General features: G+C 38.5%; 1 protein-coding gene across 1 annotated transcript in view; it reads right to left on the bottom strand.

Annotated features, from left to right (window-relative positions):
* The window catches only part of LOC137129022 (calsyntenin-2-like), a 203302-nt gene that overhangs the window by 71017 nt on the left and 118568 nt on the right, over positions 1–13717 (bottom strand). Inside the window, exon 3 of the mRNA XM_067507802.1 lies at positions 6856–7051. Within this exon, the coding sequence (XP_067363903.1) occupies positions 6856–7051 (196 nt within the window). The remainder of the gene's footprint in view (positions 1–6855; positions 7052–13717) is intronic.

Here is a 13717-nt window from a genome sequence, read left to right as displayed (position 1 = left end):
ATCTATACAAAAGCGTTATATTTTGACGCACCTAACCCCATAGAGAAAAGAAATATTTTTTCTTTAAAGGCATTTGTGTACAATCAAATGAATGAATGTTCTTTCACTTGTCTCCTCCGACAAACATCCAAACATCTGCCGATGTGTGGTGCTGCCTGATCATGAGTTGAACCTAAGATGGAAACAGTTATCACTTTCTTTTGCTCTGTAACCAAATCAAGCAAGCACAGATGGTGCCGTTGCTGGTGGTACATATTCATAAGTGAAAGACGGAGACAAAACTCTCCTGTTATTTTATGTTAGTTGAGGATAAACACCATATTCTTATATTAGATGGTATTTTTTCTGTCACCAGGAATAATAATCACACCAGCTAACAGGTTTTGACAGAATGAGGTTTCACTCATATTAGCATCAAGTGTGACAAGCATGAAGTTAAGATTTTCGGTAGAATAAAGCGCCAGCGCATTGACAGGGCTGCACTCTCTGTGTGGAGCTCCCTGGTTATTCTCACTGCAGAAATGTATCGTGACAGCTTATGCTAACAAGTCACGAGTCTTGGCCCAGTTCTTCACTCATAAGAAAGTGACAGTTATTTGTGATTTTTGAATGTGTTTTAGGTGGTTGTTTATGTACAGAATATGAATGAATTTGTGTGTATGTGGTTATGAGATGCAAATGTATTTACCATATGTACATGTAAATGTATGTATATTAGATTTAAATTGACTCAGCATTTGGGATTTGTGTGTGCGAGCGTGAGTGTGTGTGTGTGTGTGGGCATGGCTGTCCTTCAGCTTGCAGCTCAGTGAGATAATTAGCCTCTCCAAACTACAGTCAGGTTAGGACATACAGGCCTCTAAGATTCACTAATGATGACTTTAATAACTGCTGCGCTTCCAAGCACCGAGCATGCGTGATAATGTGTCTATGCAGAAATGAGACAATTCACACATTTGCACACACATAACCCCAGGGGGGTCCCTGGATGTCAATGCATTACCAAAACCTTGACAACCTTTAGGCACATAAACCTTGGGCCAGTGTTAAATACACGTGTCATGGTTAGGTGTGAGCCCCTGGGATGGATTAAGAATATGATATGCATTGTTAGGAAGTGAGATTTCCCTTATGCCTAATTACTCCATAGCAACAGTAGAAATGTGCACGGAGAAAGGTGTGCGGGGAATGGCATGGTACAAACATACAGAGAAAATGTCTAGTCTTCAGATGCTAATTAGTAAGGATATGTTTTTGTTTTTCAACTGCATTCAACCCACAGGCTCAGTGCTCATGTGTGTAGCTATACTGGTGAATTTAAGGACTTCTATTAAACATTTCAAAGAAGCAATGACAGATATAAAGGTTTTAATTTTTTTAAGTAATATTATGATACCCTAACTTTTTTGTACTTAAAATACAATCTATTCTTGTCGCCCAGGATTAAGAGTTGTGAGTATTTAGTATTTTCACAAACAGCCTGTTTAATCTCAGTCCTTTTAAAGGTGTTCTAATGCAGTAAAAAAATAAAATAATAATAATAAAGCAGAAAAATAAACAATTGTGACCTTTGTCAGATTTTTTTTCTCATGTTCTGGTTATTATTTTGTGATCCATTAGATCCAACATGGCACCATGTGGTTACCAGAAAGTTGAAACCAGTGATGTTTAACAAGAATAAAGTCTAAAGTCGGTCTTTAAATAAACACTGAAATGTCTTAATGGTGATTATTTTCCGCCAAAAATGTATATATTACTTACGTTTCATGCATTAAAATAATCCAGCATATAGTTAAATACAATGCATTTTGATTTGCAATATACAATTTCATTAATCGCTGTCGGCTTTTTTGTTTTTTTAACAAGCACTTAAGTAACCATTTTACAGTAAGCCTTCTCAAAAAAGCTGATTTCTTAACTTCTTTGTAAAAAGGAAAGCTGGTTTCTGGTATCGGGGTAGGGGATTAGGGAAACCTGACTCCCCAAGGTAGATCTTTCCCGAATTTCTCTGCCATCTATACATGTACACAGGTTTCTAATCAGCTTTGTCCAACAGCACATGTGCATAACAAAAATCTGCAGACAGTACAGTCAAAGGCTGAATAAGGGAGAAATCATTAACGGGACAATCCCTTCATTATCAGGTCAAAGTCTGCATTGACTGACTGTTAATTATTAATATTAAAGTGCATTGTAGAAGCAGTAATAAGTTGCTTTCTGCAGGGTTTTTTTGTATTGAGACTTTTTTCACAGTGCATCAGTTCTTTGTCTTTGACTCTCTCCCTCTGCAGCGACAGAAACAGCAAAAGAAAATAATTTTTTTTTGACTGTAAAGTTCAAACTTGTGAGCCAGGCTCCCAAAATAAGTCAGAGGTGGAGGAGAAATCTGGTTACTTGTCTGGTGCAATTATACACAAATTTCAACAGTTATTAATTACAGGTCTAACAGGGAGTTTAATCTGTTTTGGAAGAGGACTGTGCTGATTAACCTTTAGGTAAACAAATGGAATCCACATGTTTATGCATAGTGCACATAAATAAAATAACTACTCAACTGGTGCAACAGAGATGTATCGGAAATAAAATGAAAATGGTCACAGTTATTTTGTCACACCCATCAAATATGAAAGCCCAGTTTGTACAGCAGCAAAGAAATTGAAAATGCTGGGGTATATACATACTGGGGTTTGGTAAGAGCAGGAGAACACATTTTTTTCCATTATTATTATTTCTACATACAAATTGGGTCAACAACAGTTGAATAGGAATGCATTGAACATGAAGGTGAAGGTTGTTAAAACCATCTTTTTAAACTCGTACTGATTATTTTAGAAGTTTCTGACCAACACATAGTATTTTTCTTTTTCTTGTCTTTTTCAGGTAGTGTGGTTTAAAAAAATCGGGGCCAAAAGAAGCAAAATGAACTATTATTTTACAAAAGGTATGTTTTCTTCCAACAAAGGCTTAGAACATTTTGTTGCCAGACAGTATTGAAAATTAATTTATGTTTCATTTAAAACTGACCTGAGCAGAAACGGTCTCCAGGAGTTCAATCTTTGCACTTTGCTGATAAGTGAATAAAGCTTCCAGACAGCCAAGGAAAATATTTCAGAGGGCAACAGGAATCAATGTGATTCAGAACTGACAAATCTGTATGCAGTTATACTGGTGCACTGACTCAGAAAACAGTCATTATTGTCAGTGTTTATAAAGCTGTTGCTGTGGTTTCTGCCAAAGTCACTACGAATGGATGAAGGCTGTGTAAGCTTTTATTTGGTTTGTAAGATGATGCATACATTCAAAGTATGACATGGCATTTTGAAGCGGAAACAATGTCTCATTTGGCAGTGAAAAAAAACAACATGGAGACAGATCTGTGAAGCCAGGGCAGAGAGAGGATCCAATTGTGAGTGCACAGGCAGTCTAACAAAATATTCAAACACTGGAGTATGTAACTGAGACAGATGGGTTGACAGAAAGAAGGACAGAGTCAGAGAGCAGGATGTAGCTGAGCTGTAGCCAGCCAGGAAAAAAAAAACACTAGAGTGAGAAATAGGGCAGCAGCCAGTAGTATGCAGAGCAGGGCAGACTAGAGAATACAGGGAGAAGTTTAAACTTATCCTGTGTCATTTCTAAGCCTCTGTCCTGCCCTCCTTAGCTGTAAATTTTCCTGACTGGCTTCCCTCTCTGCTGTTGATGTGTCATGTGTAATTTGAACACAGCCTTAGGCAGAGATTCCTCTTCTTCCCTGTTAGCTTCTTTGTAAATCTGAGCAAGCACCCGAGCGGTGAGGCAAAAGGCCGGCCTCATCCTTTGAGAGTTGCCAGTGAAAGGACAGGCCATTTAAAGTGTCCCCACATTCACATCCCCTCCAGCGTAAGCCTGTCTGTACCAACCAAATGGGGTTTGTGTCACAGCAGGCAGTGTGATATGTTGATAGAAAGTAATACTGTGACATTATAGAATGCCTGAGTGCTTAAACGCGATACAAAACTTGATCCACAGCAGAAACACAGCCTAAAAGGTGGCCAGGGGTGGCCAATCAAATTCCAAAGGGTCCTGTGCCACCCCTGTGTTTAGGACGACCACAAAGACAAACAAAACAAGTACAGTGATACAAAACGATCAAAGTACACTTGTATCTTTAATTAGGGGGCCTGGTGGCTCGATGGTGTCATTTGGTAGCAATTAGAGAAAACACAATTTCATAATTTCTTGCTCAAATTTTATAATGCTTTCCTTCAAAAGCCTCCTTTTGGACTTAAAATGTTCTCACTTGAGCTTAGATTTGTGTTATTCCTGCTCTAAACCGTATATCTGCTCTCAGATAAGACTTTTGCTTGCATACATTTCGTATGCTCAAGCTATAACCCTCTCCTTGCACTCAGGCTTCCACTGCTGCTCAGGGACCTCTGCTCTATTGCTATGACTTTAGGTTTCGATGACCTGAGACGACAGCCAATTGGATGCTGGCTGTGGAGCTGACCTATGAGGCAATTACTGCTTAGAATTGCATATATTAAAGTAAGAATAGCCTGAACAGGAAAACATGTATTGTTCTTTGCTCATTGCTTTGTAACTAATTTGAAGTTAATTAGGCTTTATGTCCCAGTTGATAGGTTGCCTGTACAGTTAAACTAAAATAGCTCTAATGTGAAGCTAAAGATGCCTGTAGCAATAGTTAAATTAGCTGAAATTAGATCCAATAACCACTGTAATTAAATTAGCTATGAGATGCAGTTGAGTTATCCTTAACATTTTTCCCAGATATCCCATCAATGTTTCCAACCATTTGTCGGTATATTATACTATTGGTGGAGAAAACTCATTAAACTGCACAGCTGTTTAATGAATCTGTTTGTCTTCAACATAATATTGTTAGGAAACATATTTTATTACTTTACAATAATGTTAAATAAAGTATATGACTAATGTGAGCTCAGCTGGCTTGTCCAGTTACAGTAACCTATATGTTTTAATACAATTCTACAAAAATAAACGTAACACTTTAATTGAAAATCTGAAAAAGTGAAAAAACTAATAGAAAAGCATGTTGACAAAATTATAACAGATGTAGTTTTTAGTCTGAAAAGGCTGCAGCCAAGAGGTGGCAGAAGAAAAAAAAAGCCTATTTGACCAAGAGATATTTTAAATAAATTAAATTTTACTGAAATAAGCCTTTGAAATATATCTTTACTTAAAAAAAAAAAAACTTCTATATGGACTGTATGTGAAATCGAAGGAGGTAGATTTTATTTTAGCTTCATTTTCTTTTAAAATAAAGTTACACAGTTAATCCACAATGACACTTAAATCCGACCATCAGTGCTATTGGGAGACTGATCTAATGACACGAATACAGAGCTCCTCTTTGTCTAAGAGTTTAGTGAGTCCTTTTTGATCGTTGCTGGGACTTCTTACCCTTGAAATTATCATTTCACCTTCACTTTCAAAAAACATATTTTTGTATCCCAAAGTGTAAAGTTTCAGGTGGATTTTCTAACTAGAATCTCTCTAAACATTATGGGCAATTCTACAAATACGCATGCATTTAAAAACATGTTAATTATTTCATCATTCTTTAATGAGGAGACAATTAACACCTTTTTATATTCTGAATCTTTTGTATTATCTGTTTCAATATTTAGACTTAACTTTCCCAAAGTGTAACAATGATAACTAGGATTTACCACTGATGGCATTTTTCAGTTAAATATGATAAATGAATGACAGATGAAATACTAAAAGCCACATTTGTGTGCTACAGAGCTTCTTAGTCAAGAATGATGATGAATATTCTGACACTATTGAAGAACTTGACAATATGACACAATCAGTGACATTTCATTTCTTTTCTGTCAGTCTTTTCATTTGCAGGTTCAAAGAATATTAGAGCAGGCGGATGTGTTGATATGCAAATGATTTAAGGGGGTCTCTACATTAATTTTAGCTGCCAATGGGAGTGCCGTTTCTGAAACTAAAATAAGATTCATGCACATCCACCCAGTTCAATAATAACTGAGCATTAGGCAGTCCTGTTTGACCATGCAAACACATTGCTTTATAAATCTGACAAGAAGCATGCACCAAGTATACATTATTTTTGTTTGTTATGATAAAGTCATTAATTTTTACATGTTTTTATACATCTGGCTCTGTTATATTAAGTAGCAGTTTTTTTCTACTGGACTAAACCAAAAGGCTTAGCCCTGATTGCGAATTTTTATATAAAATTGCTGGCATTTTATTATAAGAAGCTCTTCGTGGACTACCTCTTTATGATTTGTTTCTGGACCATTAATTAAACTGCAATCAAAATGCCTTTGACACAAACTGTTAGTTGGCTTTGCTTGAACTACCTGTTTATACCCGAACACCAACTACCAACCGCAATCCTTTCTATGTTGATCTATTGTTTATCTGGCCCACACACGTAACTCTATGCTCAGGAGTAGACAGTTGCTTGAAGAACAGCCTGCTCATCTTTACTTTAACAGAAAAAAATATCATACTTCCTAAACCACTTTTGTACTTTAGTGTGGCTGATACACTTTACTGGATTTTATTAAAGTGTAGTTGATACACTTCACAGGACTTTAGCCATTATATAAAAAAAATATTAATTATACCATACATACTTGTGCTTATGGTATAATATACAGTAGGTTAGTGCAAAAATATATCAACACATGTAATCGCCTGTTGTCTTGTCATTGGTGGTCTTTCCTTTTTCTGTTTGAATCATAACCCAAAGTCTGTACTAAAATAATTCTAAAGCACAGAATCAAACCTATAATACTTTTGGTTAAAAATTTCTCACGGAAATTATGTATACTGTGTTTTCATTTTACCCACTTGTGGGACTTCTTGCCCTCAGTGCCACCAGGACCTGAACCACAGTCGTGAGCCTGGATGATAAAGGTGTATTCCTTCTGCAACTCACAGTCCACCAGTCTGCGGGCCCTCAGCTGGCCCTCACCAGATGTACCGTTCAGGACCACTGCTTCGAATGGAGCCTCCAGCCCATGGATATTGAATGCACAGATCTCCCCTAGAGACCAGGAACAAGGGAGGGAGTCAGAAAAAAGAGAAAAAGGAGGAGGAAAGAGGTCAGTGTTAATCACAGTCAGATGAAATCCTGGTGGAAAATGAATGATGTGTGTATGTGTGCATGTGTGTGAGCCACTATTGACACAGTCCTACATAGTTACACACTCACGTTTACCAGGCACATTTAAAACCACCAAAAACTACAATTCCAACCTAAGGTAAACTCATTCAGATTCAATCTTCAAATCTTCAGTTCAACTGTTCACACAAGCGGCAACTCTCAAAGCTGGAGGGCAAACCCAGTGCAGTACGTTGACTTCAAAAACATTGTTTAGCATCAATGAAATTATTACCGTAAGAAATAATTAAGAAAAACTGTATCAGCAATGTTTAACAAATCAATTATTACAGAAAGTAAACACAAAGAGCAAATATGTGGAAACAACATGGCATTACACTGACTTTGAGACTACAGACCAGGCCATTTGGAAAGCAGGAAAAGAGCCAGGTAAATTGACATAGTTCATAGACTCATCCTCATTTATTCATTTTAGGTAAATCCCACTTCAGAGTTTTAAAAAAATCCCCAAAGATGGAGAAATTATTGCTTTTTTTAAAAATGTTTTAATGATGTTGAACATTTTTCATGCTGTGCACCTTGTGTTTCTCTGCACTATGCAAGTCTTGTTTTTCTGGGACGCCTATAGTAAAAAACATCAACTCAGAGCAAAAAAAAGAACCCAAGACAATTTTTAAAAATGTTTTCTGTGTCATGTACCCACACGGCTGTCCATTTCTGCGTCCAACACATAAGCAGCTAGAGCAAGTACCTTTCACCTGTCAATTTTTAAGGCTAAAGAGTGTAATCTGTGTTTACTTAACAATAAAAAAAAAGCAGCCTGAAAACATGTTTATATTAGGGCCTTATTGTTCCAGTGAAAAACACAAAAGACTTTCCCTCACCAAACCTTACCTCGTATGTAAACAGTGTATGTGGCTCATCAACAGTTACACGAGGCTTAAACAGAAATAGGACAGCTGAAAGTGACCCTTCTGGAGAGATACGGAGGAGAAAAATCCATTTAAATACAAAGTGAGCAGCACACAAGACCAAAACAAAAGAGCTAAGAGGCAGCTGACATTTATTAGAAGGCGGTATAAAGAAGTGGTCCATTTGTGGAGTTGGCAAGAGAAGGGTTTATTCATTTATTTATTTTTTTAGCGAGATGTCATCCCCTCATGCCTCCACTAGTGGGATTTTAGGAAATCATTTAACGTGCCAGGCTCACACTCTGACCTGTGATGGCTAATTGCACTGATATCACTTAAACTAACGACAAAGACTAAATTGGATTCCCAGGCAGCTTTGTGCAAGCTTTGCTGCTGGCAAGTTCTGATAAGAGCAACTTTATTTTCCACCACCATCCTCTTTTTCCCCTTTCATCCTGTTTCTGTCATAATTCCCTCCACCTTTCCTCACCTTCTTTGCCCTCCTTTCCTGTTGGGGCAGGGACTCTGGAATGACAATTTGCCCACAGAGGAACTACAGGCAAAATGATTAAGAGTGGAGGCAGGTAAAGTGAGAACAGAAAATGAGAGAGTGGGGAGGGGGGCTTCAACACTGTTTGCATGGTGTGAGACATCCCCCACTGTATTGCCTGAACAATGACTTATTAGAGTTTAATGGGCCCCCACAATATGTAGAAGAATTGCTTGCTGGGGAGAGCAAAATCATATAACGGCACTGAGCAAACGGTGTGCGACGGGGAGTGACAGAAGATGCAATAGTCTCAATGTGCAACTTCTCACAATAGTAAACCCCCGTACACAATAGGCAAATGGAAAATACATCACTGGAGCAGGAATTCAATACACACCGGCAAGTGCAAAAGCTTCCCCATCAGTGTGAATATGCTGAGGAGGTGCTGATGGTGCACACCCACCGCTGAGGATGGGTGGTCCAGCATTTTACAATTTAATTGTAGCTGACGGTGGGGCAGGGAGAGGGGTCAAGGTGACTGCAGGAAGTGGACCACTCTCTTTTAAGGCTCAAATGAACACTTAGGCATCTCTTGGGGGCAAAAGAACAGCTGCTTTTCTTCCCCTTTTATGTCCACCTATCACTTCATTCCAGACCTGATAAGTGTTCTGCCACCCACAGAGAGGCAAAGAAGGATGAGGGAAGAGAGAGGGGTGAGGGTAGAAGAGCTGGCCCCCGCGGCAGCGGAAGAACAGATGTTGGATGGCTGGCACTTGGCAGAGACAGAGGCAGGGATCTCACAAACGCTAATCATTGCGCTAAACTGTTAGCTAAATATGTGCCTCCATGTCACATTAGGCTTTTAAGAGGTAGATTTACAGTCAGAAGGAACTCCGTCTTCTCGAAGGAGGCCATTTAAAACTAGTGGCTGCAAACTAATTGATATGGATACTGTAGTGCTAATTCTTTATTAGTTTTTTCTGCTGGTTATCATCAGTGTTTGGCTATTTGGCATAATTAATAAGTTTTATGATCTTCAGTACTCCATGTGGGTCAAAAATATTTTTATTATGCATGCTCACACATGTACACACACACACACACACACACACACACACACACACACACACTAAAGCTCTGGCTCTGACTTGACTTTTTGGACTCTCCATTTCTCTCTCTACTCATTTCCTCTACCTTCCCTGCTGCTGTGATTACTAACTATCCCCTTGGGCATCATTACATTTTCATTTAATCAAGTCTAAATTAATGACTCTGCATTAGTCAGTGGGAATGTGTGCTCAGGACCTAAGCTGTTGTCCTGCTGGTGTCAGGACTTGTGCAGCACTCAAGACCTCAAGGGAATCTGGCACTTGTCCACACTAGACTATCTTTGAGGACACAGAGCTCATTATTAGTGAAGGCAGAGCCGCTTTGTTGGCAATGGCAGCCTGTGTTTGCAGAGCTGGAGGAGTGTGACAAACTGTTGGGGGCCATAGTGCTCAGGGCCCCAAGTTATTATCAAAGCTGACAGAGCATCACTGATGAGCTGCCTGCATCTGAATATACACAGAAGCTGCTTTTGATGAAAAGGTGCTCAGGCACACTAGTGCATAGATATGCATGGTAGCTGTTTACAGAGCATTTGAGTGTAAAGTAAAAGTGAAGACATCAGGTGGGAAACAGTCACACACTGCAGAGTGGAGGAGTAGGAAATAAAGATATGAAGGGGGATGAAAGGATGAGCTGGGAATGATGCGAACATGGCCGCTGCCTTAGGGCAGCTCCAATCTCCCTGCTGGAGAGTGACCAAAGCACAGGCATGAATACACAAATACACACATTTACTCAAACTGTGCCAATTCAGCAGCTCTAATCAGAGCTGACATGCCTTTCATCCTCCTACTGTTGGAACACACACACTGGATAGACAGCAAGTAAATGAGATTACTGGATACCACACTGTTACTGAACACATTTTGGGCCAGGCATCAGTTTACTGGCACCAAAATGGTTGCACTCAAAAATCTTAATATTTTGACTTTCCATTATTAGTAAGTCATCTCTATTTGAGAAAAAGTTGCTGTCTAGTATGAGGTTTACACAGTTGTCATGATTTCAGCAGCTTTTCCAATTTCGATTTGGCATTAAATTATCTCTTGTATTAGTCACCCACACGACCCACTAATTCTCCTTCTCATTTTAGTCACAAAAACACTGAACATCCACCATCACTTTGGCAGACATGGCTAAACACTCACTCACTCCCAAGTCCTCTCAGCTGCAGTGCAGAGATAGACTGTCAGCCTCATAACTCTGCAGAGGGCCGAAATTGAAAATGCCATAATTATGCTCTTGATGAAATTACCCAGCTGAGGAAAAAACACAATTGAGAAGCTGTCCATTTTGGAGATAAGGATTAATACTAATCAAGCCTGTATGTTCTGACTGGAGCGCATAAAACCTAAAGTGCTATTTGTCTATAGTGTGTGCGTGTGTGTAAGTGTATGTTTGATGGGGAATTTTTAATTAAAGACACGTTTTCTCAACAGGGATTTAGAAGGAAAGGGAATGTGATTGTGTGCATGACTGTTGCTGAGGGTGTGTGAGATGATTTACTCGACCATGCGGTTGCCGCCTCCCCACCACCTCCCTTCTCTCGTTTCTTCGCTGTTAATTACATTAAAGGCTCCTCTTACAGAGTTAATGACATCCCACTGTCTTGTAACACAGTGAAACCTGTGTGTGTGTATGCACGGGTGAGAGATAGAGTAGCGTCAGAGTGAAGGATGGAAGACCGAACCTGTCAATCAAACGGTGTAAAAGAAGCAATAAGTGGGCTCACGAACAATGCAAGAAATCGTGTGACCCCTGTGATAGAAAATATCCACAGTCCCCAGCATGAGCTTTCCTGGTGTCTGGGCTCCCTAAATTGTTCATAGTTTGGTTTCAGTCATAAACTCACACATTCTACAACATACACTTTTTTTTTTTTTACATATTTACAAAGAAATGAAATGTAGATATGCAGAAACACAAAATCAACAATTTAAACCAAACTTTAAAACACCCTATATACAGTGTTGTGCATAAAGTTGAAAAACAAATTACTGCCATAGGGATCTTGGGCTGTTCTAAAACAAAACAAGTTCTGCCAAAACGTTGACAGACTGTATCCCCCACACATTAACAAAGAATTAAAAGGTAGCATATTTCTGATACATCCCTTGCTGCTCAATATTTAGCCAGGTCAGCAATGCTTACTACTAAATATACACCTACAATATACACTGTGTGAATTATCATACGTTTATTATCTGGGATGTGTTAGATGAATTAAAGAATCTCTGATGGAAAACAGTTTTGGGTAAATTACCAGGCCCATGCATCTTAATCTCCACCATCAAGGCCTTTAATTGGACAGCAGCATTTCCAATCTTGAAAACATCAATTCTATTATATCTTAGAACCCTTAACGGTGTATTAGGTCTGCCAACTGTGTGCAATGCCATACACCCAACCCTCTATATCAATAATCTTAATCACACACCCCAGTGAATGACGTGTAAATTATTTCAGCCTAAACATGAAATGACGCCAAAGCACAAGAGTCACACTAGCAATTAAAGAACTGGCAGCTGACGCAGCACCAGCAAAACGAGTAAATACAAACACCTCACTTGGCTACTTGATGGGTACATCTACTCTGAAACAATTAGTCAATGCTTTCAACCTATGACAAGGAATAATCAAATTTAATAGCAGTGACACCAAAGTGATTAACTTTCCCCATTTCCTTCATGACATGCAGATTGTATCCATTAAGTTTTGTTTATAGAAAATTTTGGGATTTAGCTTTGATTTGCGTTAATATTTTGTTTCATGGCAAACAATTACAGCCTTTGTATTAAAACCTTCCTTAAAATATCTTACAGATGGTTGTGAAGATCATCTTTGTATGTAATTCATAATACTATAAGGCCACATTGTTGTTGTCTGTCACCATTAAAAGTTCCACTGTGCACAATGATGGGATTTGGGCCACTTACAGTAAGTATAAGACCGGATTATCTATCATTTCTTAATACTGACATTGGATTACATATATTATTTACAATTATAGCTCCAGTCTGACACTGATAACTTGCTCCCTTAGCCTTCCAACAATACAAGTGAGCTGACACAACAATCTACTTTTTGGATCATACTAGAGTAAACTCAAAAAGAAAGAATAGGCAAAGAAAGTATGTATAACGAATGCATATAAAGCCTACTAAACATTAACAAAACAAAGCCAAAGCAATCACATTAAACACAGACAGAAATCAATAGGTTCTATTTTCCAATTCTGTACATGGAAATGGCCTCAGGGGAGAGCATGTGTCCTTGTCTGTGCAAGGCCAGTTAGAGTTCAATGTGTTCAAATATCCGTATCAGAGTTTATGACCCCCATTAATGCCCCTGAGGATATTCTCTGCACAACCGAACAACACAATGAAACAAAGACCGCTGCCTAACTGACACTCTCTTTGACCATGAATAAGGTTTATGAGATCTAAGGTCAACAAAGCAGAACAAATCTAATAGCAACCACAGAACAGAATATAGGGAGTATGTGTACATTTGATTGAGACCCACCGTTTCCTCATAGAAGAAATAGAGCCATATTTCTGTTCTTTAAAGCAATATAAAAAGAGTGTGATATGCTGAGTTTGAAGTTCTTACTTAAATAAAGTAACCCAAATGTATTTCAGTAATTACAGAATGACAAGTAAACTTTTTATAGCTCATATCACGTACATCGTTGAGTGGACTTTAATAAAAATTTTATAAATATACAGTATGTTGTAAAATCCTTATGGCTCATAAGGAGTGTGTACTATAGGAGTACGCTCACAATAAGTGCGGTGTGTGTGAAATGTAAATGATTAATGTATCTTTTTCTCGTTTCAGCCTTACATTCAAATTAAAACCAAACCTAAATTTAATACTACAATCAAATGTTGTTGATCCACTCAGCTTTTATATCAGGTGAGAGCCAGGAGTTTCCGATCATGCCCTGAGGGTTTGAAGTTGGTGGAGGGCAACAGTGGTGCTCATGTCAAAATTGCATCTCCCTTGCTCTCATGAGGTTATTGATGCCTATGTATGTATGACGTGAGAGCAGGTGAGTTTCATGTTGGATTTAAG

Source organism: Channa argus, chromosome 6 (genome assembly GCF_033026475.1).
Source record: "Channa argus isolate prfri chromosome 6, Channa argus male v1.0, whole genome shotgun sequence".
NCBI classification, from domain to species: Eukaryota; Metazoa; Chordata; class Actinopteri; order Anabantiformes; family Channidae; genus Channa; species Channa argus.
This window is presented reverse-complemented; position numbering and strand designations above follow the sequence as displayed.